The 26,918-nt window shown below is 47.4% G+C and overlaps 1 protein-coding gene across 1 annotated transcript in view; it reads left to right on the plus strand.

The window, feature by feature from the left end:
• The window catches only part of GPATCH8 (G-patch domain containing 8), a 37,822-nt gene that overhangs the window by 9,121 nt on the left and 1,783 nt on the right, over positions 1-26,918 (plus strand). The window contains exons 3-7 of the mRNA XM_031063632.1: positions 10,597-10,664; positions 11,110-11,196; positions 15,312-15,455; positions 24,654-24,784; positions 25,083-26,916. Of these exons, the coding sequence (XP_030919492.1) occupies positions 10,638-10,664; positions 11,110-11,196; positions 15,312-15,455; positions 24,654-24,784; positions 25,083-26,916 (2,223 nt within the window). The 5' untranslated portion in view covers positions 10,597-10,637. The remainder of the gene's footprint in view (positions 1-10,596; positions 10,665-11,109; positions 11,197-15,311; positions 15,456-24,653; positions 24,785-25,082; positions 26,917-26,918) is intronic.

Raw genomic sequence — 26,918 nt, forward strand, 5'->3', positions numbered from 1 at the left:
GGAATTTGCACTTTGAGTCTTGTCCAGATTTAGATGTTCCCCCTGTGCCTCCCTCTGGAGCTGTTCCAGGTCTCTCACACATCATTGGAGCTCTGCTGGTTGGGAGCAAATCGTGGATGTGGGCTCTGAGGGCTTTCCTGTGCCTCCTGCATGGTCACAGGAACACAGAGTGACAATAGCCCACCACTTTAACCCAGTTCAGTGCTGAAGCCTTCCTAATGCAGGCTTTGGAGCATGTGCAGCAATTTCAACCCTTTTGGAAGGGAGAAGTGTCCCTGTCCGCCTGCCAGCCAACTTCTCCAGAGGTCTGGGCAGGCAGAGGATGTAGAAGGGAGGCTGCTGCTGCTCCAGCTTTTCTCCTCTGAGTTCTCAGCAGCCAGAGCCTGTGGCATTGGTGATGATTGTGTTGGGAGTGTTTAATTCATCATCCAGTGACCTTTCTACATGAATCCTAGATTGGCCCAAAAATCCAAATACAAAATGTCAGGAAGGAAACATTTGCATCCAGTTTTAATCTTATTCTAAGAGCTTGAAGAGACATTTGATGTGCAGTGAGAAGGGAGGAGCAGAACAGAAGTTCTTCCCATCTTCCACACTCCCTTGTTCAGGAAAGACCAGGAGAGGTTTCTAAAGAGGAGATGTAGGTGTGTTCCTGTTAAACTCTTCCTGCTTGACACTGCTTGAGCTAAAGTCTTACACACCCTGTGGTGAGGAGGTGCAGCAGAAACAGAACCCCTTCAAGCAGCCTTGAGCTGTGGCTGTGGTTCTGACCTCCTGCAGAAGATCCTTATATCAAACTCTCAAAAATTTGGGGTTGCGTGTATGGAATTGATACTGCATTCAACTACTTTCTGTGCACTTCAGCTTAAAAGGAACTGGATGAGTTCAGTGTGCTGAGTTTTGTTATGTTGCTTTTAATTCTAGATCTTCTTCTGAGTTGGGGCTCCCTCTTTAGTTCTGTTGAATCCCAAAGTGATGCTGTGTTACAGTTGCTAGGCAGAAATGTTTCTTTCTTGTAGTCTTGTGATGTTGTTCGCAAGAAGCTCACACTGCAGGACTTTAGCCTGTGATGGTTCCTTCATCCTGACCACCCACTGGGGGATGGAATCCTGTGGTGAGAGTGCTGAGCTGTCTCTGGGTGGTACCTGCAGCAGCCTAAAATCTACACTTGGCAAATTGCTGGTGGTAAAAATCTCCTGGTGTGGTACACCATGGCTCATTCTCAGGAAAATTGCAGATTTGTACCCCCTGGGGCAGCTGCCTTGTGGTGTAAATCTTGTTACTGAGAAAAGCTGAGCCCTTGGGTAGGGAAGCACAGAGCCCATGCCCTGAGTGATGTGGCTGTTACCAGCTGGGTTCTGGCTGAAATATCTGTATCTTTCACTGAACATCTGCATCTTTCACTGAATTTGGGCTGTGTGCTGAGTGCAGCACGAGGCAGGGACAGTGCTGTCAGCTCTGGCCACGCCAGTCCTGCTTCAGAGATACTCCTAAGGAATTCAGCAGAGTCATCCTTCAGCTCATCGCTTTCCCTGATGTTTTTCATCATTTTTTTCCCACAAATAACTTGTGTTATATTTGGAAATGGTGCTTCAGCTTGCTAACAGCCAGTGAATATGAAAAAGCAGGAGAGGGGGTTGCCATTTGAAGGGGATATTTTTTAATTTGGAAAATATGGCTTAGGGAACCACTTTTCCATAGAGATATGGGATGGTTGTGCTCTGACAAGTGAGAAAATGGTGATTGTAGCCTGTCTTATCTTTGGGGAAATGCCTGTAGTTGATAATCCAGAATTTTGTGTCTCCTGGAGAAATGAAACCAGCAAAAGATCAGTTAAAAGCATTGCCTGACCTTCGTGTGAAGTCCTGTGCTAAATGAGCCCAAGGATTGTGAATAAATTAGGAGTTACATAAGTCAGGAGAGGAATGAGAGGGCTGAGGGAAATCTGAATTCAGCCACACTCTAATGATTTCTCTTGGAATGAGTATTTCCCATTAAGTTAAAGTAGTATTATGAAAAGCCAGGAGACTGACGTGCAGAAGTGGGATAATTAGAATAGTACATTTGAAAATATTTTTATAAGCTCTTTGCCTTTTCCCTGTCAACTTTTTTGACAAGTCTTGTTTGAAAAAAATAATTGTGCTGAAAACTTTTGGATTATTTTTTTCCTTCTGGGCTTGTGTGTTTAATATGAAGTAATAGTACTCTAGAGGTATATCTGCAAGACTGAAACCAATAGTTTAATCTCATTTAATTAGACCAGGGGAAGCTGAGTAGGTTGTCCTGCTGCTTCCTGGGTCATAGCAAGGCTTGGGGAGGGTGGGCAGTTCTGCAGGGAGGGTTTGGAGAGGGCAGGAGGAAGGTTTGAAGTTTACTGGCCATATGGAGGGGGCTCTGAGGAAGGATTGACCAGCTCTGGTGGACAGGTCCAGCTCATCCTTAGCCAGTCTGGGTAACAACTGGATTCAACACAGATTTGCCTCTCTGAAGTTCTCTGTTGTAAACATTCTTGCCTGATTGCAGCCTTGACCCTTTAAAAACAGCCCTATCACCAGTATAGAAGCAGTTACAAGTTCCCCTACACCACAAACTGTGTCCAGTATGATTAATTTGATATGTTTTAAGGCATTGATTTACTGTGTATTTCCACAGTATTCCCAAGACCAAGATTCTCCTGATCTTTTGTGGTATCTCTGAGAGGTGAATCCCAATGTAGTACTTTGCTATGGCAACAGGAATCACAGGATTTGTCATGGCAGAGCTGCTCCCCAGTGTCTCAGCTGTGAATCAAACAGCTCAGGTAGTGTGGGGGGCTCAGTGCAGCTCTGGAATTCCTGTGTTTGCTCCTCAAGGGCTCAGGCAGCTCATTCAGTACTTGGTTATTGTCATGAAAATGCTCAGAGTGAAACCAAAAGGAGTCTCAAGGTGGGTGGCTGCTGGTCTGTGCTGGGACTTGGATTATCTCCAGTACTCAGGAAATAGAAGCAGCAGGTGGTTCTGTTTGGGGCAGGGATGTCCCTTTTGGGGCAGGTCCTTGCAGTGGCAGGAACTTTCCCTGTAGCCTTTGGTCCTGAAGAAATACCTTCAGTCCCCTGCTTCCTCTGCCTATTTAGTAATAACTTCCTTCATGTTTGCTTATGTTTTTAGCCAAGTTTTGGCATCATTTCAGTGTAACTGTTCTGGAAGAGCTGTTTCCATCTCCCTGGGGAGCAGCTCTGCTGATGTAACGCTGTGAGGAGAGGGCAGGGCTGTGCCTGTGTCTCTCTTGGCAGTGCCATGCAGGGCTGGGAACCCTTCCTGCATCCTGGTTCCCTTCCACTCAGGCTGAAACAATAAACCTGCACAGACTGTCAGGGCAGTGCTGTTCCTGTTGACCAAGGTGTACCCCACACTGATTGTATAAATCATCCTGGTGATACAGGGAGCAGCCCTTAATAGAAAGTGCTTTGGGTTTATTTTGTCCTTTCATGAGTACATCCAGCTAGGTAGCAAAGTCAGGTATAGAAAATTTGTTAGCAAATGCTGAAATCCAGTTCTTCCATCAAGCTGTATTTTTGTTGCATGGTTTTCAATTAAAAGAAAAAGCACAAGTGGATTTGTGCTCTGACTTGCAAATTCTGTGAGGATAAATATAGTCAGCACTTCCCCCCTCAGCATCACTATGGTGCAGTTCTTTGGCACATTCCTCCCCAAATCTGTTCAGAAAAGGGAAAACATTCCCTCTTGGTCCAAGGGCTGAGCAGGGTGGAAGAGCAGAAGTGTCTGACATGTGCTGGAAGCTGCTCAGAGCTGCGGGTGAAGCTCAGGCAGGAGATGTCCTCTCCTGGCAGCCCCTGGGGTGCTCCCAGCTGTGAGATGGAGCCAGATCTGAGTCCCCATTTCAGGGCATTGCCAGGTGGCTGCAGGCACTGCCTTTGCTGGATGTTCCTCAGGCTGTGGGGAGCAATAAACAGCTTTGACCACTCGAGCAACTGAGATCAGTCACAAATGTGATCGCTTGGCAGCTGCAGCTTGGAGAAATGAGCTCAGGGTTTGAATTCCAAGGTCTTGAATCCTGGTGCTGTCACCTGCTCGCCAAATGGCTTCAGCTCAGATATGAATGTGTTTTCCATTTGTTGGCTTCTCTGATCTCATGGAGGCAGACGGTGGATGGGTGTCAGGCCTGTGAACATGGAACAATGAGCATCTGAGGGGCTCAGGGGTGTCAGATTTCTTTCTGAGTCTTGGAGCTTTGTAATAAATACAGGAAAACACAGGAGAGACGGATAAAAATGCTTAACAGTGCCTTTATTCCTTAGGTATGGGTTGGTTTGGCAGTCTTGCCCAAGACATAGCTGTGATTGCTCTCTTATCGTCTTGTATCTTCACATGTCCTCACAGGAACCCCAATCCTGGCATGGAGGAGCATTTCCATGCTTGTGTTTGCAACACAAATCACGGCAGTGGTTTTTAGAGTGATGTTTTCATGTGAATTCAGCTTGAGAAACCTGGCCTGCTGTGGTTGCTGTCATCATACCCATCTTCACTGCTGTGTTAACCCCAGCAGACCACAGACCGAAAAGGAAGTTTGCTCAGTGCCTCAGTGTCCTTTGGGGGAAGCAGTTGCCCCCTTGTTTGCTTTTGGAGGTGTAAGATCCTTCTCTTGATTACAGGTGGTGAGTTTGTGTTGCTTGAGTGGGTGTGGCCAGTGAAATCTGCAGTCGTTGTGCTTTCAGTGCCGTGTGTTTGTTGTGGCAGACTGCCTTTGCCTGGCTTGGCACGAGGCCTTCTGGCCCTTCGTGCTGGTGCAGTGGAAGAGCAGTTTTATTAAACTGGGAGAGAGGAGTGTGGGGAAGGGAGAGGCTGTGGCCATGCTCAGCCTGCCTCTCTCCTCAGTGCAGCCCTGAATCACAGCAGACCCTTCAGCCCTGTCCACTTACCAAGATGAACACAGACAGCAACTCTTACCTTGAATTCCTATCCTCAATCAACCAGGAATTGTGGTTTTTCTCCAACACCTTCATTGTTGCTCTTTAATCCATTGCCCAGCATTTGGGGTAGGGATGGTTTTGGACCCAGACTCCTCTACATACCTTCCCCTGCAAAAGTTCAAGGAGCTCTGCTTAGTGCCTCAGTATCAAACCTCAGCTTGGCTTTCGTGTGGCACCCTTGGTTTGTGTATCTGCAAAGTTTTGAGCTCCCACTGGAAGTTTTCCATGTGATTGGGATGTTTACAACTTGACTTTGATCATTTCTCCCCTGCTTAGTAAGGATTAAATTGACAGGGCAGTTTCTGTGTTCTTGGAAAACACTCTCTCCTCTCAAACTTTGTTTGCTACCAAGGATGAAGGACCTTTGTTTGAATCTCTTGATTCTTTTGACCCCTTCCAGAAATCTGACACAAACAGGATGAGCTCACAAATCTAATTCCCAAAGGGGACTGGGATTAAAGCTTGCCCTTGTTTGTTCATTTGCTTCTTGCAGCAGTTGGAATGAGTTTGATAACATGGCCTCACTTTTAGCCAGTGAGGAGCACCGCAGGCTTGTGCATCAGTGAAAACGAGTGGATTTTCTCCTCTCTCCCCTTTTGATGTACTGAATGAGGAGTCTGAATTTTCCGCAGGACAGCTCTTGGTTTCTCATAGACTCTTAGGGAGCCCAGTGCTGCCAAGGCCACCACGACCCCCTGTCCCCAGGTGCCACATCTACACAGCTTTTAAATCCCTCCAGGGATGGGGACTCCCCCACTGCCCTGGGCAGGTTCTGCCTAGGCTGGACAACCCCTTCAAGGAAGAACTTTCCCCAGTAACCAACCTAAACCTTCCCTGGCACAATTTGAGACTGTTCCCTCTTGTCCTGTCACTTGTTTCCTGGAAGCAGAGCCAGCCCCCCCTGCTGTATTGAGACAGTCCCAGGAGTGTTGAGTGTTGCAAAATTCTCATCTTTAAAAATGCATCTCATTCAAGAGCACAGGGACTCCTCCCTGTCTCCCTCTTCCCAGACAGTGCAGCTGAAGGTGAGCCCTGTCCCTGTGGATCCATTCCTGCAGGTGTTGGTTGCTGACTCCAGGCACCTGTTTCCCTTGCAGAGCCTGCAGTGGGGTGTGTGCTGACTGAACAAACCAGCCCTTATCCACCCTGTGCTGTGGTCGTGAACCTGCCCTGCACACAGCTGAGTGAGAGTCCCTTGCCAGGAGCAGCTGAAGGCCCCTGGAAGGTTGTGTCTCACTGTGGGTTTCAGTTGCAGCATAAAGATAACAAATAAGGAGAAATCTTCCATGTCCAACAAGATCAGATGCTGTTGTCTGTGTCCTCTGGAGATGCTGAGTTTATGAAATTCTCCTTCAGTGACAAGTGTGATATCAATCACTCCTCTAGGATTGGATCCTACAAAGCTTGTACCTGGGGGGAATTTCTATGAGGATGTCAACAAAACAAACAGGATTGCAGTTCTTGTGTTACATCTGTGCTGCTTACACACTGTGCAAGGGGACAGAGTGGAAGAGATTTGATTGAATTATGTTCACATAGAATTCTTGGGGTACTTTTTTTCATCCTGTTATATCTGAATGCCTCTTTAATGGAGAAATTTATCTGTTGGGATAGGACAAGAAGTAGATGTTATAAATTAAATAAAGGATCAATTTACATTGGATATTGGGAGGAAACTCTTCCCTGTGATTGTGATGGGGCCCTGGCACAGGGTGCCCAGAGCAGCTGGGGCTGCCCCTGCATCCCTGGCAGTGTCCAAGGCCAGGTTGGACGGGGCTTGGAGCAGCCTGGGTTAGTGGAGGGTGTCCCTGTCATGGAGGAACTGGTTTTTAAGTTCCCTCCCAACCCAGACCATTCTGAGATTCTGTTGCCATGATGCTGTTTTTGGAGGGAGGAGTTCCTCTGAATCTGCAAATCTGATGAAAACTGTTTTCTGCTTTGACTTGTTAAAAACAGGATAAAACATGGGCTGGTGTTGACAATGCTGGCATTTCCAGGCAGGCTCAGATGGCAGCTCCAGCTGGGATATTCCCATTCCAGAGGGCAGAGTAGCATCCTTGCCACATCCAGAGCCAGAGCATGGCCCTGAACCCACAGTCCTCCATATGCAGCCTGACCTGTGTCTGATACCAAAGCCTTAGGATGAATTTTCCCAAGATTATTCATTTATAGCACCAGGGGGGAAGTATTTGCTCATATCCAATAGCTTTATGCAGTTAAAAAGAAGGGAATCTGGAGAAGCCTGCCTGGCCACGTGCTCCCTGCCACTGCAGGGCGCTGGGCTGTCAGGGTTTGTTTGGGTCTGAGCAATTTTTCACAAGCTGGGAGAAAGGTTTTCCCACTTCTTGGGGAGAGGAAAGCAAAACAGGTACAGCAGGTCAGTTTGGGAATCTCATTTCATTTCTGAGTGCAGGGAATCATTACTAACCTAATTTCCTTTGAGACTGGGTTTTCTAAGGTGTGACTTTTGTGTGAGCTGTTTATTTTTTTCTATCCTGCTGGAGGTTTCTGCTTTGTCCTCTCCATGAGGTTTTCCCTGTGTGTGGAAGTGTTTTGTGCAATAACCCTCTCTGCTTTGGGGTGTGCAGTGACCAGTCTGTGAAGGAGTTTGTGACCTGCCTCAAAAAGAAAATAAAAGTCACGAGGTGCAGGGGGCTGGGACAGGGACCCAGCAGGATTTGCCCTGGGAATTAGCCCTGCATGTGGCACTGCTTGCAGCCCTGCTGAGTGGCAGGGACTGTGGGAATTCTGGGCTTTGGAAGCTCATGTTCTCTTCAAAGCCTGCTGGTACAGGAAAGGCTCAGCAGGGACCCCAAGCCTGGGAGGCTCCCAAGGTCCAAGCCACATTTACCTGCTGGGAAGGATCCTGTTGTCATGGCCAGCAGTAGGATAAACTTTCCTCAAGGAAGTTCCTTCAAAGGAGAAGTCATGAGCTGAGCTTGGAGAGTCCCATTTCCCCCTTTGGCTGCTCCCCATGTCCCACCTGGCAGCCAAGGGGCAAGGGGTGGCCCTGGGCCTGTCCCTGTCCCTTCACCATTGTGGCTTTCCTTGGACATGGAGCGAGGTCACCCCAGTGCCCAGCAGCAGGCCCTGCTGCCCAGCTGGCTCCAGGGGCATCCCTGTGGGGTTGGCACTGCTGCCATAGCTGTGCTACAGGCCTGGATATGCCACTTGTCACCTGGATGTCACACATGAGGTTCCCTTCATAATGAAATGATGGTTCAGTTTAAAACAGAGGCATCGCTTTTTGCATGGAATATTCTCCTCTTTCCTGCAAGCAGAGTTCCTTTTGGCCCAGAATATTTGTTATTCCTTAAGATCCTGATTTGTTTCCCTTTTAAATTGCCTGCTTACATGTGCCTCAGAGCCTCCTCGGAGCGGGGCCGTCATCAGGAGCTCTCCCAGCACCCAGCAGGAGTCAGAGCTGCTCCAATGGCTCCTGGTTCTGCAGGGCAGAGCACGGTCATGGGGTGGAGGGGTGAGCAAGAAGCCTCCTGTTATTTTTTTTAACCCATCCTCCCTGCCAAACGGCCTATTTTCTGCCCCTAATGGTTTCTGCCTAACAAATGGTGTTTCTTTTTTACAGCGTTATGATCCTGGACTTGTTGTGGTGATGGTAAACTTAGCAGTGGTAATTTTTTATTTTCAGACTGAATTACTCCTTTGTCATCAGTGCACCAATGTTAGGCTTACTTTCTCTGTTGTAGCCATCATCCTTCTGCTTGGTCTTTCATTTTCCTTTCCTTTCCTTTCTTTATGCACACTTGTCTGATCCTTGTTCATTAAAGGGTATTGCTAAGAAGGGATGTTTCTGTTTGTGTTAGAACTGCCAAAATCAGTTTAAACATAAATTTTTAATACTGTCCAAACTTGATTTTTTTTCCCCCCAACACGATGGGCACTAGCACTTGCTACTGCAATTTCCAAATAGATTTTGAATTTAAAAAAAAACCAACCCAAAAAACTTTGACTGCCTTAGAAGGCAAAAGTACTGATGCATTGTTTGTGTACAGGGGTTTACCAGGCCAATGAGGCTGCATCGAAAGATCTCAATTGCTGGAGAAACAAAACAAAAATGAACCAAAAATACCCAAAACCAAATCAAAATGAAAAAGAAAAAAGCTTGAAAAAAATTTGAACAATAAATTGTTGGCACTTGGTGCCAGCCATTCCATTTGGGTTCACCACTTACCAGTAAATCCCTGGCTGAGACGTTATGAAAGTGATATTGCACCTAGGAAGTCATTTTTATAACCTGTCTTTAATTTGGTCCTTTTGCTAAAAATTGCAGTCACTGCTTACTGTATTATACCATTGGGCATAAGAGAAACTTTGTCAAAGATGAGCATTAAATATCCAAAGGAAAGCTCAGTCCAAACCATTTCAGATCAATGTGATCACTACTTTTGGACCTGATGGATACCTGCCTATCAAATTCCTGGGCATATCAACAAAACCATAAAGCAATTCATTAAATGGATTTATTTCTGAATAAAACCACATGTCTGTACTTTAAGGTTCAAAAGCCCCTCTAGGGCTGTGCTTTTGGCAGGAATTATGACTGATGCTGGCAAAGAGTTCACACCTATCCATGTTTTCTGAGGCAGTTTTAAAGACTTTAACCTTTTGCACATGTGGATGGCAGTGGAATATTTCGGCATGACTCCAACGTGTCGATCTTTTAGCCCAAAGGTATAATACCTGTGTATGTGTGTATAACAAAAGAGTTGTTTACACCAAACAAGAGCAATAATAAGGGAAGTAAACATTCTGTTTTTTCACTCAAGGTTTGCACTGGAAAAGGTAAGTACTTTGTCAGTGGGTTACATCACAACCACCAGTGCCAGTTGTGATGTAAAAAATCAAAATAATAATAATTAAAAAAAAAAAAAAAGCTGTGGTAGTAAAGTGCTTGTCTGCCCCATTTTGCTTTGTTTGGCTGGTTATGAGTGGATTAAAGATATGTTTTTTAAAAAAAATAAATCTCCAGCATAGTTTGATTAGTTCAAAGTCAATTTTCTTCGCAACCAGTCCTTTTCACAGCTTACAGGTGACACAGCAGGGCCAGAGCATCGCTCCAGGGCTGGGGGAGCAGGGACCCACCCCTGGCCCAGGCTGGGTGGTTGGGATGGGGGAAGTTTGGCTTCTGTGCCATCCTTCTCCTCAGCATTCCTTGCTCCTGGGGAGGGCAAAAGCTTGTGGGAGAGAGGCTTCCACATCTCTTACAGGGAAGTTCTAATTGATTATTCATGAGCTGCAGCAGTGAAATGTGATTAGCAGCTTCTTCACTCTTATGGGAAGATGAGGAGCCTGATGTGGAAGCCTTGAGGAGAAGGCTCAGGTTCTGTTATCAGCCCTGCCCTAGGGCTGGTCATGGGGGAACATTAACCATGAGAAGCTTTTACATGAGCGGTTAATGTTCAGAAAAATGCATTTATCATCCTGGGTGCCGTTGGGAGCTGGGCTCAGGTTGGCTGTAAGCTGTGAGAATGGCTCGTGTTTGGTTCACTGTAGCTTTCTGGTCTCTGCACTCCAAGGCAAGATCTCTAACCACCCAAACCCAATGTGTACAGTGAGCTGTGGTGCTGGGCTGCTGCTGACCCCTCTCTGTGTGTTCCTCTTCCAGGGAGGACAGATCCCATCCCTATCGTTGTCAAGTATGATGTCATGGGAATGGGCCGGATGGAGATGGAGGTGAGCTCCCCTCACCCCTGCAGGGCTTCTGGGGAGTGGGTGGGAAAGACATTTACAGTGAGAGTTTGTGCATCCAAGGCAAAGAACAACTTGCTCTTGAGTCAGAGCAATAAGAAAACATTTGTGTGCAAAATGCATCCTTGTCTGCAAAATGCATCCTCTGTTTTTCCCTGTGAGCCTGAATTCTGGGCTCTGGATGCTCCCCAAAATCCCTGGGCTCTGAGATTTCCCCTCCCCAAAGCTGTCATGGGCCTGCCTGGGCCTCCACATCAGGGGGATTAATTAACCTGTTTTACACTTGGGGTGACAAAGCAGGGAAAGCAAAGTACAAACTTGCATAGATTCTGTTTCAGCTGAGGTTGTTAAGTTGTGCTTTCTGGTAGATTTGATAGTGCAATGTATTTATGGCCCAAATTGCATCTCTTCTCTGGTTTTTTTCCAACAGCTGGACTACGCCGAGGATGCCACAGAGCGGAGGCGAGTGCTGGAGGTGGAGAAGGAGGACACTGAGGAGCTGAGGCAGAAGTACAAGGTACAGGGAGAGGGACATCAACATCAGTGTCTGTGGGCTGGTTGGGAAAACATCTCTTCTGATGGGGCTGAGTTCTTCTGGTTCTGCTGCAGTGATGGTGGTAGGAATTCACTGCTCTTGGGTTTGGTCATTGTGGAAGTGATTTATGTTTTCACACATTGGTTTTTCATGTCCTGGCATCAACCTTCCTGTTTGCTTGGCTGCTGAGGAGCCCCAGGACAGCAGCAGGGCTTTCTCCACATGCTTTGCTCCTGTTCTAGAGGGAGCAGTCCTGGGGTGAGCAGGACATTCCTTCCCTCCACCCAGGGCTGCCAGATTTTTCGAGTGAGCCTTCCATGTCAGGACAAAACCTGCAGGTGGTAGAGGGGCAGTTACCAGCTGGAGGAGGAGCTCTTGTGTTGTACTGAGGAGTGAGCAGTTCATTGTGATGTTATTGCATAAATCCTGCTTGCTTTGGAAAGGTAGGACATGGCTCCAGCTTGGAGAAATCGATGGGCTGGAGCTCTTTGGAAGAATTGTTCAGGCAGCATTAAAAAAAAGACAAATTCTGTATTTCTATGTGATTTACAAAACCTCTGGGGTTATTTTGTAAGCCAAGGGCTGATAAAAATGAGCTGTGGTGTTGGGATTGAGCGTGACATGCAGGAGCATTTTTGGATTAGCTGTAACCAGGTTCTCTGTGGAGACATGGTCTCTGCTCATCCTTTAATCCACTCTTGTGCTTCCCAGCCCTGCAGTCCATCAGCTCTGAGGAAAGCCTGCTTGTTCAATTGTCCAGAGATTTGGGGAGTACCAGGGTTGAGGAAGAGCCCAAGCCATCCAAATGAAGTGTCAGTCTTGCATAAATTTTAATTATTTGAGAAATAATGGGAAAGTAGTTTCAATGCCATTAAAATTAAACATAACCTCGGCAAATCTAAAATTCCATTTCCCCAGTTGAACAGTTAATTCTTCAGGCAGTTTGTTCAGCTATGAAAATTTATAGCCTCCTCTCCTCTTCCTTTTTTTTTTTTTTCTTGAGACCTTGACTTGCTTGGTGAGTGAACTGCAGGTGTTTGGGTACCCAGGGGGGCTGTGGATTCCCCATCCCTGGGAAGGTTGGATGGGGCTGGAGCAGCCTGGTCTGGTGGGAGGTGTCCCTGCCCAGGGAGTGGGACTGGGTGAGCTTTAAGGCCCCTCCCAAGCAGAACCATTTTGTGATCTTGGAGTTCTTGGGGTTTACAATCATCTTTCCAAACACAGCCCAACCTCTGTTGCTCTGAGACTCTTTTCTCTTGCTGCCCTCATCCAGCACAGGTTTTTTCAGGAGCTCTGGAGCAGTAGCAGTCTCTCCCAGCTCCAGTGGGTTTTTATAAGCTCAGTTCATCCTTATCCCCTTGCATTTTGGTATTAATCTGTGAAAAATCTCTACAGCCATTACTTTTTGCTGCTCCGCAGGAATCCATTATGTAAGTGCCGATGGCCGTGCATCCTGATCAGCCATTCAGGGAGCCTCAGAGAATTTCAGATAGCTCTGCAGCCAAGAAGTGTGCTTTAATTCCTTTCTTTTGTATAAATTCTGATCACTCAAATGGCTGGGCTTCATTGTTTAGCCACAGGATGCTTGCTCAAAAAAACCTACACATGGCACAGGAAGCTTGTCTGGGATTCAGAGGAACTTTCAACGTCCGTGTTCTGTGGAGCTCACGCTGCTCTGTTTTCCTTTCTTGTCTTCCTGGGGACCTGCCTCAGGCTCAAAACTCCAGATTTGTTGATGTTTTTCTTTTTTTTTTCCCTTGTCAAGGGCATCTGGTAATAGATGGAAGCAGGAAGGTGCTTCCTTTTTTATGTATAAGTGAACAGTGCTTGAAATTGAAAACAATCCCAAACATGAGCACTAATATTTTTAGGTATGTTTTTCCTCTTCTTGGGTGTTGAATTTTTTAATATAAATTTTATATCATATAGAACACGCTCAGTAATGTTATTTTAATGCCATTTTGATGTGGTAACTAGGAGATAAACCATATTGCCTTGAACAAGATCTGAAATTCAAAGGAAAAACCTTTCAAAGTTTTCTGTCTTAAATGCTTGCTGCCTCCTCTTGCTGAGGAAGAAAGCCTCCCATAGGAGATTGTATTGAAGATGGAAAAAAAGATCCTTAAGTGCTTTTTCTCTAATGTTAGGCTGTTTTTTTATATAATTTCTCTTTATTCCAGTTGAAATGCCCGTGGTCAATGGTTATATGGGGAGTGCTGCAGTGAGTACAGTGGGCTTTGTGATGAAGCATTTGTAGCTGATTTTGAGTAAAATCTTCCACCTCCTCAGGGTAGAACTTCCCCAGAGAGCTCGTGAAGAGTGGTGATGTTTTATTAATTCTGCTGGGGGGGTTGTAATTGATACAGCCTGGCAAGAGGGAACAGCTGCCTAACCCTGAGGTTGCTGTGTCCCAGCATCAGGTGTGTCTCAGAGTCCCCCAGGTGTGCAGCAGCCCTGGGGACAGCACAGGCTCCTTCCACACCTGGATTTCCAGGCAGTGCAGCCACCTGAGGGACTGGGATTTCCCCAGTGCCAGAGCTCAATGCATATTCAAAACGTGGAACAAAAGAGGGAAGGATGTGGCTGTTGCCAGGTGAGACACTTCATCTCTGCCTGAGGTTTGGTTTCCCACCTGTGCAGGTGTTCAGTTGTAGAAGGGGAAAGACCCTGTCAGCACCCCAGGGCTGTCTCCCCTCCCTCACTCCCATTTAATGCAGCTCCCTGTGCCCACTGCAGTGTGCTGAGCCCAGCCTGAGGGGCAGTTCTGCTCCTGGGAATATTTCACTGACTGGATTGGGCTCAGCAGGCTCTGAAGGGTAATTCCAACCAGAGCCATGTTCCTCCCTCCTGAATTCAGGCAGCCAAGCCAAGATCAAGCAGACATCTCTTAGCAGTCAAAATGGAGCAGTGTCAGTTTAGAGGCGTAAGGTTCTGCTCCCAAGGCGGGGATCCTCCTGGGTTTGATGCCAGTGATGCTCTCTGGGTTAGCTCAAGGCTTTGAACCTCTCCTTGGAGCACACACAATCCAGGAGGCTCCCCTGAGGCAGAGCTGCCTCACCCCATCAATCCTGCAGGCCTTGTTTGAAGCAGTCTTCTTTTAGTGGTACTTCTGCTGTGACCAGGGGGTGTTCAGTCCTTGTGGGGCCCTTCCAGCACAGAATATTCTGTGATTGTGGGTAACAGATAGCACTGAGGTTGGCAGCATTGCAAGGTTCTGGAATCCCACCTGTGTATTTGCAAAGGCTGCTCAGCTTGGTAAGCTGGGTTCAGTAAGGCCAAGTGCTGGGACCTGCATTTGGGTCACAGCAACCCCATGGGAGGTTCCAGGTGGGGGCAAAATGACTGAAAAGCTGGACAGGACCTGGAGGTGCTGGACAGCAGAGGCTGGACATGAGCCCAGGTGTGCCCAGGTGGGCAAGAGGCCAATGGCACCTGTCCCAGGACTGGGGTGGCAGCAGGACCAGGGCAGTGACAGTCCCCTGAGCTGGCACTGCTGAGAGGCCTCAAGTGCTGTGTCCGGTCTTGGGCACCTCATGATAGGAAGGACCTGGAGGGGCTGGAGCGTGTCCAGGGCCAGGGAACGGAGCTGGGAGGGGTCTGGAGCCCCAGGAGGGGCTGAGGGAGCTGGGAAGGGGCTCAGCCTGGAGCAAAGGAGGCTCAGGGGGCCCTTGTGGCTCTGCACAGCTCCTGCCGGGGGGTCGGGCTGTGCTCCAGGGAACAGGGACAGGAGCAGAGGGAACGGCCTCAGGCTGGGCCAGGGCAACTCAGGGTGGGCACAGCAGGAATTCCCCATGGAAAGGGGCGTCAGGCCTTGGCAGGGGCTGCCCAGGGAGGGTTGGAGTGCCCATCCCTGGAGGGTGTCCAGGGAAGGCCTGGATGTGGCACTCAGAAACTGGGCTGGGGACAAGGTGGGCATTGGGCACAGGTTGGACCCAGGATTTTGGAGGTGTTTTCCAACCTCAGTGATCCTGTAATAAATATAATCAATGTACACTAAGTTTTTATTAAGCACTATTTTTCCTTAAAGGACTAACCCATCATCTTCTAGGCTGTTCTTTGTTCTACTTAACAGAAGCAAAATTTTGTTAATTTTTCAGGATTATGTTGATAAAGAAAAGGCCATTGCCAAGGCTTTGGAAGACCTCAGAGCAAACTTCTACTGTGAACTCTGTGACAAGCAGTATCAGAAGCACCAAGAGTTTGACAACCACATAAACTCCTATGACCATGCTCACAAGCAGGTAACCAGTTGTAGACAGCACAGTTCATCCATTTTTTGTTCATTGTGTTGGTCTTGTTTGTGGTTAATACCTGGAGTTTCCCTGGTGTATCTGTTTTCCTTACTGGTCCTGGAATAGGTGTTTTATGTCTCTGGGTAAAATTTTTATGCCCATCATTCATTTAAGAACACAAAACAACAGAAGAACCCCAAGCCCCACTCCATGGGTGGCATCAAGGAGCCCCATTTCTCAAAGACCCATAACACTGAGGGATAAAACTGTGCTGGTGTAAAACTGAGGAGAGTACACGTGGAGGTGGATGGCTCCCAGCTTGCTTTTAGCATTAGTACAGCTCTGGGGAGTGATGATTCCCCAGATTTTACTACCTGAGTCTGTGTTCTGTAGAGTTACTGAAAACAGACTAGGAAATAAAGGGCTGTGTCAAAGGAATCCTAAGAAAGGAGCACTTCCCAAATTCTGTAATTCTCAAGAGAAGGTGGGTTCAGAGTGGAGCTGGCTTTTTTCCCAAGCTAGGGATGTACTGTAGTGTCTGCAGGGTGCTTCATGCTGCACAGTAAGTAATGGAAGTTCTTGTGTTAGCCTGATCTGTTTGACCATTTAAGCTGCTAAATGAGATGTAACTGCACAGCAGATAGCAGTGTTGGGCTCCTCCAGGGCTGGAAGGGCTCAGAGGAGGGATTTGATGTTCCTAGTCATAAATTCTAACAACACAATCAACAAAATGCTGGTAACTCGAGGAGGATGTGCTGTAGAGCTTGCAAAATAGCAGTGAAAACAGCTTAAAAACAAGAATGTGGCTGTAGAGTATGATTTTTGTTTGTGTGTATTAAGTGTAGAATAGGACAGAGAATCTGCTTTGAACTAAGGGAGTCTTGTCAGGAATTCTCATGGCAGGACAGCTGGGCTCTGTGAAAAGGAGTGGTTTGGTAGAATTAAGAGCAGAAATTCATTTATTCCCTTGGTTATTGGGCAAAGGGATGGTTTTGGCCAAGCTCAGTCATGACACCTGAGAGCAGACAAACTTCCTTGGAAGGTCTCCATTGGTTTGGCTGAAACCCAAGTGCAGCGACCTGCATTTATGTGGGAGGTGGCAGGACCTGTTTGTGTCACATTCTTGGTGTGCTGACACCGTGGGATTCCGTGAGCTCATGGGGCACTGACATGAGCCTGGCCAGGCTCTGAGCTCTTCCAGCAGCTGGAGATGCTGTGGAGGAGGAAACCAACCTATGGAAAGCAATAAAAGGAGTCAACAGCAGGAGTGGTCTGAGAGAAAAATGTCTTGTGTGCACACAGGGTGGGGTTATCTCATCAGAAGAAAGAATTTGGAGGTTGCTCGGTACTGCTGATTATTTTGAGAGGAATTATATTCTTGGATAATTCCATCTATTGCAGTCACTTCAGGCAGGCTTTGGAGAAAATGAGCCTCCAAACTCTGGCTGCATCACCCAGCATTAATTTCTAGTTACAGAGGGATTTAAACAAAGAAGCAATCATGCTTTGCTTAGGGAAAAAAATTGCTTGTCCAGCTTTGCCGGGCTGAAATGTGTGTGACCCTGCTGGGTCAGCGTTCAGGGAGTGAACTTGAAACCCCCGAGACAGAATGAAGTGAATTTGCATAAGGAACATTATCTCTGCTGTGCTCCCTCCTGCTCCAGGGAGGCTCACACCAAGCAGTCCAGCCTGAATTTTAAAATAGTTAAAAAATAAAGCAAGCTGTGCTTTTGATATGCTGCACGTTGATGTTTTATAGTTTCTATTCGGACAAGAAGGTGAGGTTGTAGAAAGGTGAGCTTAAAGTTTTTGAGGAAAAACATGAACTTTTCCCAAAAGTAGGCCATCAGTTGGCTTTCTTGGAAAGAAAGGCCATTACAGTATCTTAGTTACAGCAACCCAGCTTGGTATACATCATCTGCAAGATTTTGTTGTCTCAGTGGTAATTTTTGAGGCAACAGAGCTCGTTTTTGCTTTTTTCTTGGCTCAGTTTCCACAGCATTTTTGCTTTTAAGTATTTTTAGTTCCACATCCCGCTGACGTTGAAGTGTTTGGTTATCCCTCTGTGGCTCTGCAAGCATTAGGCTGTCCCTGTAAATAGATGTTCCATCCTCAGATCCCTTTCCACTCCCGAGTTATAAAGACACTGTCTTGTATTCCAGGAAGGAACTCGGGATTATTGCCCAACAGGGATGATAGGTAAGTGTATCGATCCCAACGGGACGAATTTTGGACCCACCAAAATTGTGTCAACACCAAACAATTAAAGGGGAGGTTTATTCTCTTTACTTCCTGCCTGTCCTGGTTTCATAGACTATTTGGCTACATCTGAATCAACCTCAACACCAAGTTTCTCCAAAAGGCAGCATTTCCTTACCTGGGAAAAGATCCTTGCATTTATTCTCCCAGACCACTGGCGTGTTTTAGGCGTTGTGTTGGAAGTGTGCAGTGTTGTTCTGGAGCTGGTTTTAATTAGGTTGATACCTGATGAGAAGTGCAGCTGTTTTAAAGAGCAGTCACCCTCTGGTCAGCACATGGCCTGTCCCTCTCAGGGGACTGCAGGCAGCTGGAGTGGGTGCAGGTGGCCCTGCAGGAGGGACAATAGGCTCAGTTCTCTCACACACCCTGCAGTGAGCAGCTGGAAAAGGCTGGTCTCACAACTTCTTGTACTGCTGCTGATTTCTTTCTTTAATGGTGGTTTTTTTACCTCTGGGATTTTCATCTTGAAGGCCTGGTAGGTTATGAAGGGCCCCACTCCTGATGATGCCCAGTCCTGACAGTCAACAGAGTAATAATTAATGATAATTAACAGACAGAAGGTGGCAAATGTAGAAAGAAAGCTTCTGCAGCTAAGAAGGAGCTTGGGTGGTGAAGCTGGAGCCAGTGTATATCCCTGGAAGTGTTCAGGGCCAGGTTGGACAGGACTTGGAACAACTTGGGATAGTGCAGGGTGTCCCTGCCCATGGCAGGGGGTGGAACACAGTGATCTTTAGATCTTTTCTAAGCCAAACCAGTCTGTGATTTTTGTGCTGCTTTCCTGCAGAGCCACAATGTCCTGACCCTTGGGAGCTCCCAGAGTCCTAGAACACTCTGGACTCAGTGGGAATGTGTCCTTAAGGCATTACACCTGTGAGGGCTCCTTATTTGCTTTGGGATTTTGACATTAAGATAAAGACCTTGTGTTAGATTTGTGTGAAGAGGAGTGTGAGCCCCTTGTCTGGGTTGTGCCCAGTCTGTGTGTTCCTGTCAAATAAACCTGGATGTGCAGGGCCCAGCACCTGAAGCAGCCTGCAAGAGTTATGGTTGGAATTACCTTGTGTGTAAGTTCTGTAGCATTTACAGTCAGCTTTTACTGTGGGGGTTTTTAACAATCCAAGAACTTGGAGAATCTCCCACCATCACCTCGTTCTGCTTGTGTGCCTGCTGAGGGCTCGAGCTGTTTACTGAGTCACTGACCCAACAGAATCAAAACATTCCCTTTCTGCCTTGCCTGTGAAAAACAAACGTGTTCTGAGTGAACCTGTGCCAGGTTCCCTGGGAGAACACAAACCAGCACTGAAATGCAGATTTTATGTAGCTGTTTTTTCCCCAAGTATGTGGTGTTTTGGAGGTGCAGGTGATTAATTCTGCCTAGATTCTCTTTGTAAAAGGGCAAAGGGAGTGTATTCCATAAAGTTCTTTGGGCAAGAGGGTGGAACTCAGAACTGAAAGTAGAGATGTGCAGTTCTCTTTGTGCCCTAATTAGCTGCACCTTTGCTTCTCATGCCGAGGGGGAGGGATCTGTTCAAGCACAATAAAATTACCAAGACAGTCACTGCTGGGGTTGAGGAATACTCTGAATGCACCCCCTGAACTTTGTGTTTTGGGGAGACTTGAGATTTCTAAGACCTTGGGCCTCCAAGCACGGATTGAATGGAGAAGACTGAGAAGGGGATCCTGAGGTACTTGGTGTTACAGCAGAGGTTCTTCTGCTCCAGAAATGCTTTGTCCTCAGAAAACCCACCAGTTACCAGTAAAGGCACTGCAGGAGAACTGGAGAGGGGCTTTGGACAAGGGCATGGAGTGATAAAACAAAAAGGAATGGATTTAACTGAAAAGGGAGTAGGTTTGGGTTAGAGACAATGAGGAAATTCTCCCCAGTGAGGGTGGGCAGGCCCTGGCACAGGGTGCCCAGAGCAGCTGGGGCTGCCCCTGCATCCCTGGCAGTGTCCCAGGCCAGGCTGGACAGGGTTTGGAGCAGCCTGGGACAGTGGAAGGTGTCCCTGCCATGGCAGGGGTGGCACTGGGTGGGCTTTAAGATCCCTTCCAACCCATTCTATATTTTTCTTAACCCAGCTAAGAAAAATATTGATTTCTTCCAGGGAGGAAATTAAGATGAAATAAAGCAGCATTTGCAGGCCATTTCCCCTCTGTTCTTTTCACTTCATTTATAAGCGTGCAAAGAATGTTGATGACCGAAGATAAGCCAGGCTTGTGTTCCCACTTAGGAAAATGATCAAGGTTCCCATCCTTTGAGCTTCTGTTTCATGGTGTCATTCACTCCCAAAAGCTTTTGGGGCAAAGAATCAAGCAGACATCAAAAAGTTCAGAAAGCAAGAAATCTGCTGGCACAGAATGAAAAGTACATTATTATTACTTTATTTAATGTGGGTTGGCAGAGAGACATGAGAACAACGGCAAGGGAGGAGGGGGCTCTGATGTCATGGGTGCTGCCTCCTGCCTGGAGCCCCAGAGGTGGATCTGCTTTGACCCATCTCAGTGTGAGGTTTGGCATGAAAGTCTCACATCTTCAGGTCTGGTGACAGTGCTTTTGTCTTGTGAGAATACCAGGGGCTCTATCTGCTCTGCACTTTTAGGCAAAGAATGTGTCTCAGTGGGCCTCAGTTCAGTGATGCTGTGTGGCTTTGTCAGCTTAAATGGAGAAAATCTAAAATCCATTTACTGTTGGTCCTGAGCCTCTAAAGCTCTGCACCCCAGCTGGGTTCTAGGGAAGTCTTACCTGGTACCATCTCATCAGCAAAATCTGGGGTGTGCTGAGTTTTCTCATGGCCCTGAGGCTGCCAGAGCTCCAGGAGTGCTTGGACAGCGCTCCCAGGGTGGGATTGTTGGGTGTCTGTGCAGGGCCAGGGGTGGGACTGGATGATCCTTAGGACATCCTATGATGATCCAGTGATTTTCCTGCTGCAGCAGTACCTGAGTCCCGCTCACCCCTCTGGATTTCCCCCCTTTGCTGAGCCTGGGTTGGGCTCTCAGGAGCTTTTCAGCAGTGCTGTGGTGCAGCTGGTTTAAGCTGATGTGTGAGAATTGGAAGGTGCTGTTGGTTGCCAGTTTGGCCTCTCCTGAGGCACGCAGGGATTGGGAGATAATCCAGCACTGTGGCTCTCTGTGCTGCAGAGCAGAGGTAGCTGCAGATTTGATACCAAACCTGCTCTTTAGGAACTCGATTTGCACTCCTGTGGAAATGCAGAGACAGTTTTGGAGTTTTGTTAGAAACAAGGCTGGAAACTTAAAATACAATTCTTTGTTCCAAAGCTGAGGGGGGTGGCAGCTATTAATAGAGCCCAGGAAGGCTGGAGGTAGTGAACTACTGCCTACAGCATGTGGAAATGTGGAGAAATTTTATGTAAGTGCTGGTGATTTGTGTCACTGCTGGTCACTGCAGTGTAGCCCTTGTGACAGCTGAAGTAATAAACCAGCAGATTATTCCTTGGCTTTATGGTCCCCATGATCCTGCAGTTGGAAAGGATGTTGCTGCTTGGATAAACTGCTGTTTCCTCAGAAAACACACTGCCCAGGGAGAAAAAAATGCCCTTTAATTATGAAATCTTGTAATAACATGAAAACATGCGTTTGATATAATACAGGTTTGGCTCTAATCCTGTTGAAAAAAATCATTGTCTTGCTGAGCACAATGGGAGGACTTTAAAAGGGAGGATTCACCCCAAAAGTATGAGTTCCCAGGGCTCCTTGTGGAGGGGAGAAGCTCCCTGAGGATGGTTGAGTGGCTCTGTTAAATCTGTGTTGGAATTTCTCTGTGGTGCTGGGGAAGGGGCAGTTCCATGCACCTCCAGCCTCACTCACACCCACACATATGGTGTGGTCCAAAAAGTCATTTAGTGGTTTTTGGGGGATTAGAATAACACTCTCCTCAGGATTAGATGGAAATTTCTTTAGTGTAAGCTGAGCTTAAATATCTGTTTAGTTGAAATTATTAAATATCTGTTTAGTTCAGATGATTTCCTGGGCAGGCTGAGACCTGGAAGTGTGTGAGCAGCATTTCAGTGCTCCTTGTGCCCCCTTTACCTGGTGAAATTGTCTTTGGATTGCTCCTTCCCAGTCAGGACTGGGGAGCTGGGTGGCCATGGCTGTAGTGAACTGGTTATCCACTCTGAGGGGATGAATCCCTGGACTCAGTGACATGTTTGAAACAGTGAGGGGAGAGTTACAGGTTATTTTGAAAAGTTCTGGGTATTTTTCATTCCTGCAGCAAGTTGCTCTTACAGATGAGCAGTGTGGGCTCCTGTTTTCCCCCCTTTCCCTCCCCCAGGATGCATTAAGGGAAGGTAATGCTCTCCAACCAGGTCTTTTGCACACCTGGAGTCATTTCTGGTTATAGATCTGTTGGTTTAGGTCAGTCTAAGAAGCTGAGCTATGTTCTGTTCAGTATTTTGCATTTCCAAGGAGCTGGCACGGTGCATTTGTGAGCTTTTCTATCCTGTACTTCTCCAGCAAGATTCTTTTTCCTCCTGACTCCTGTGTGACAAAAAGAAACTCAGCCTTGAGATCTCTTGGTCCTTTGAAAACCAGACCAACCCTTCCCCAATTTTAGAAGTACCAAATTCTCAGCAGTCTTGACACCAGGGCCAGGGGTTTGTCAGCCTCAAGGGCCCAGGTTTGGGTGCAGCTGGGGGTTGCTGTGGTGCATATACTGGATTACAGTGCTTTGGGGTAGTTCATTTGCTTCACACCTCTAAATTTGAAGTGCTGAGAGAGGGAGGTTTGGGGGAGCAGAGACACACAAAGGTCAGCATTTAATAATGGGCATTTAATTCTGTCTGCATTCAAATTGCCATGTAATGGAGGCAGGAGAGCCTGGGGGCAGCTGCATGTTCCCAAAAGCTCTGAGCCCACTTTGTGTTCTGGGGGGTGATCAGGACCATGCCTGGGGCACAGGGGGCTCTGAGTGCACCATTGCACCTTGCTCTGGGGAGGAAAAGGTCACAGTTCATGTCTGGTGGAAATAGCTGGGTCATACTTTTTTCCAAATGGGTGAGTGATCTCGAGACTTGGCATCAGCCCCCATTAAATAGTTTTGTCAGCTGTTGGTGGCTGTAACTTCCCAGAGCATTTCAGACACACTTTCAAAATCAGCATGAAAAAGCTGATAGCATTGCTCAGTCCATCTATTTTATTATTTTTTTCCTTCCTCTTGGAAAAAAATTTCCTCCTCAACATTTAACATACACCACAAAACCCTTGAGCCCTTTACTTGTCCTGGTGAAAGTAGCTCTGCTGTTCCAGGTGGGATCATGGCTGTGTCCGTGCGTGTCCGTGTGTCCCTGCTGCAGACCCTGGCTCCTCCCGTGCCCCTGCTCTGTAGAGTAGCTGGCACACTCCCCACAGCTCTCTAGTCATGCTTGCTTGTTGGTTTTTTGGTTTTTTTTCCTCTTTTCCACTCTTGTTATATTTTTACTTTCTTTTTTTCTTTGTGATGTGACGTTTTCAGCTGATGTATTGAAAGCAAACCCTTCTAATTTGGGAGTCCAGATCACAAGAGTGAGTTTCTTTCTACTGATGTCTGTAGTTGTATCTTTTTTGTGTGTCCTCCCCTCTGATTTTGGTAACAATCAGCCACATTTAGTAAATACAATTAGGTAAGAGAATCCTCTGTCTTGTCCAATCTCTCCCTTTTGCACAAAGCAATGTTCTCTTTACATTGGGCCAGCTTAATTCCTCTAATTTGAGCTTTGGGTTGGTTTCCAGCTCCACTGTTTCTGTGTGTGGCAGTCTGACTCTGCTCCAGGAAAGAGGCAGAGTCAGCCAGCCAGAAGTATTTAGAATTCACCAGTGATTTGTACATCCTGTACAAGAATTGTTCCAAAGTGACTCCTGCTCTGAGTCTCGTTAGTCTCCCAGGCCCTGCATGAAATGCCTGAAAAACATGAAACTTTTTCCAAAAGCTGAGTACAGGATGCGTTCTGGAACTGGGCCCTTTGAAAGGGTTTTGAATTGTGCACTTAAAAAAAACAGTGAGTCCCTTTAGGATGGTAGAGGTCTGTCTTTGTTGCTTTCTGTTACTTAAACTTCTATAGAGCACTCTAAAAAAAATGTTGTGAATATCCACATATATTCCAAGAAAAACCAGCAGCCTCTTCTCCTAGTGTTCTGTGACAAGGACTTTCCAAAATGTTCTGAAGTCTTGGATGTTTATTTTCTATTAGAATTGGCTACCTAGACTTCCTCAGCACTATTAGGATGTTTGAAATTCCTTGGGATTGGGTTTGCTCCCTCATGATAAGATTTCTGGGGAACTTGGTATTTCTGCCCCCCCAAAGTATTCAACCCCAAGAGACCCTCCTGCCTTTAGAGCAATTTGTTTCTTGACCCTCTCAGAACTACTGTCAGGAAAACAAGTAACTGGTTGTGGTGTATGTTGTACTCTGGGTTTGCTTATGAAATCATTTGCATGGGATTTTTGGCTCCTTCTCCAATGTAATGGTACATTGCTTTTGTCAGATGTCATTCCTGGGTAGCTCTGGCACCAGCTAATCCCTCCTGTCCTTTGGCCCATGCTTTTGGCTCATGTCATGCACTGTTTGTCAAGTACATCTGCACGCTGCAAGAGCAGCAAAGCAAACAATCCTTCTTCTTTTCCCCTTTTCCTTCCAGAATTTGCTTGTTGCTTTGAAATCAGCTTTGTTGTCCGTGCTAAAGAAAACCAGTAGTGTTGATTGGAAAAGGATATACACAGAACTTGAAGTCATAGCCAAAAGTGACCACCAGTTGTCTTTTCCTTCAGCTGCTGGGAGGATGGCAGTGTGCTCCATGGGCTTTGTTGAGCTAAGATGCTGTTGCTCTATCCTGGCTCAAGAAATGTCCCTGGGGAGGGGCTTGACACCGCAATTTCCAGTGCTACAGCAAAGAGTTGCTCTTGGACAAACCACAAACAGCTTTGATCTGATCCATCCCTGCTTTCTTTTGCCTCAGAGGTTGAAAGATCTCAAGCAAAGGGAATTCGCTCGCAATGTCTCGTCGAGATCCCGGAAGGATGAGAGGAAGCAGGAGAAAGCCCTGCGGCGCCTGCACGAGCTGGCAGAGCAGAGGAGGCAGCCTGAGTGGTGAGTCTGAGGGGCTGGGATGCTGCACAGGCTTTGAGGGCAAAGCTCCACACTGGTGTGCTTTTGGTAGGAGTGAATTCACTGAACTGATCATGCAGATTGCTTTATCCAGCAATACATTTTCTTCAGTAATTTACTGTTATTAAAAACTTTGAGTGGCTCTATATTGATATTTTAATGTATGTGTCTGGGTGCAAGGGCACTTGAGCTGTGTAAGATTGTCTCCACTGAGGGGTGGATCCTCCTGCAGAGGGACAGAGACACCAGTAAGCTGTGTTTTCTCTCTCCCCTGTTCCAGTGCTCCTGGAAGTGGGCCCATGTTCAGGACCACCACGGTGGCTGTGGATGAGGAAGGTGGAGATGACGATGACTCCGCAGCCAACAGTGGCTCCTTCGTCCAGACGAGCTCCGGCCAGGGCACAGAGATGACCACGGACAGAGGCTTCCTGAACACTGGGCAAGGCACTGTGATGCCAGGCCAGACATCACAGGGGGCACAGGCCATCAGCTTTGGCATTAAGAGCTCTCTGGGAACTCCGCTGCAGAAGATCGGGGTGTCCTTTTCCTTTGCCAAGAAGACCCCAGTGAAGCTGGAGACCATCGCTTCTGTTTTCAAGGACCATGTGGACGAGTCCAGTTCTGCAGATGGGGCAAAAGGTGATGAGAGGGGGTCCTCAGAGGGTGGCAGCCTGCAGAAATCTGGGGAGGGTGAAGGCACCAATAATTCTGATGGCAAGGGGGAGGACAATGACCAGCATGACAAGGACAGCGGGGCTCTGGCCAGCACCTTATCTAAACTGAAGAAGATGAGGCGAGAAGATGGACCAACAGCTGTGGAACCAGAATATTACCACTACATCCCCCCAGCCCACTGTAAAGTAAAGCCCAACTTTCAATTCCTGCTTTTCATGAAGGCTACTGAGCAAACGGAAGCGGAAAATGTGAACAAAAAAAACGCGCACGAAGTGAAAAAGGGAGGTTCCCCCAAACCCAAACCCAGCAAGCACATGGAAAAGGCTGCCGAGAGCACAGGGCAGCAGAAGGAGCAGAGTACTACTGAAACTTCAGCCCAGCAGGGCAAAACAGAACGAAAAGACATCCCAGAGAATGAAAATACACAGGAGAGCAAGCACCTTCCAGAGAGCAATCCCCCCGAGCCAGACACTGCTAAAGAAGCTCCTCCTCCTGCCTCGGGCTGCAGAGATGGCTCTGAGGGACCAAAGCACCCCACGGGACCTTTTTTTCCTGTTCTGAGTAAGGATGAGAGCACGACACTGCAGTGGCCTTCAGAGCTGCTCATCTTCACCAAAGCTGAGCCCTCTGTGTCCTACAGCTGCAACCCCCTGTACTTTGACTTCAAGCTCTCCCGTAACAAGGATGCAAAAGGGAAAGGGGCAGAGAAATCCAAGGATCCAGGGGGGCTTTGTAAAGACAACACTCAGAGCACAGAACCTGGTGAGGCCAGCAAAGCCAAGGAGACTGAAAGTGTAGTGAACAGTTCTGCTCAGAAAATGGAAAACAAATCCCAGAGCAAGCAGGAGTCCAGTCTGGGGAGCATGGGTAAAGGAGAGGGGGAGGACAGCAGTAAGAGTATAACGGGGAAGAGTAAATCTGGAAGGTCCCATAAACACAAAAAGAAAAAGAAGCACAAAAAGTCCAGCAGACACAAACGCAAACACAAGGAGGAAGCTGAGGAGAAGGCCCGAAAAGCTGAACTGGGGGAAGAGAAACCCAAGAAACGGAAAAGGCACAGGCACAAAAAAGGTAAATCCTCCCTTTCAACCGAGTCAGACCGGGCACTGAAACCTGAACTGTCTGAAGACTGCAGCCATTTCCAGAAGAAAAAGCGATGCTCCCAGGAGTCCCAGAGGAAATCCCTGTCTGCTGAGGAGGGAAGCAGCAGTAAAAAAGAGGACGGGGGTAACTCCTGTCAAGAGCACAGCAGCAAACGACACAAGGCTGAGCTGCAGCAGGTGCCTGGGGAGAGGAGGCGCTGCCCGGCTCTGTCCCAGCCCCGGAGCGGCTGCCGGAGCCGGCAGAGCAGCGGTGATGATGACAGTGACGAGGGCTCCCCTGGCAAGCACTGCCACCAGAAGTCCCCGTCGCAGTACAGCGATGATGACTACGAGTCGGG

The sequence above is a fragment of the Geospiza fortis genome, unplaced genomic scaffold (genome assembly GCF_000277835.1).
Source record: "Geospiza fortis unplaced genomic scaffold, GeoFor_1.0 scaffold373, whole genome shotgun sequence".
In the NCBI taxonomy this organism is placed as follows: Eukaryota; Metazoa; Chordata; class Aves; order Passeriformes; family Thraupidae; genus Geospiza; species Geospiza fortis.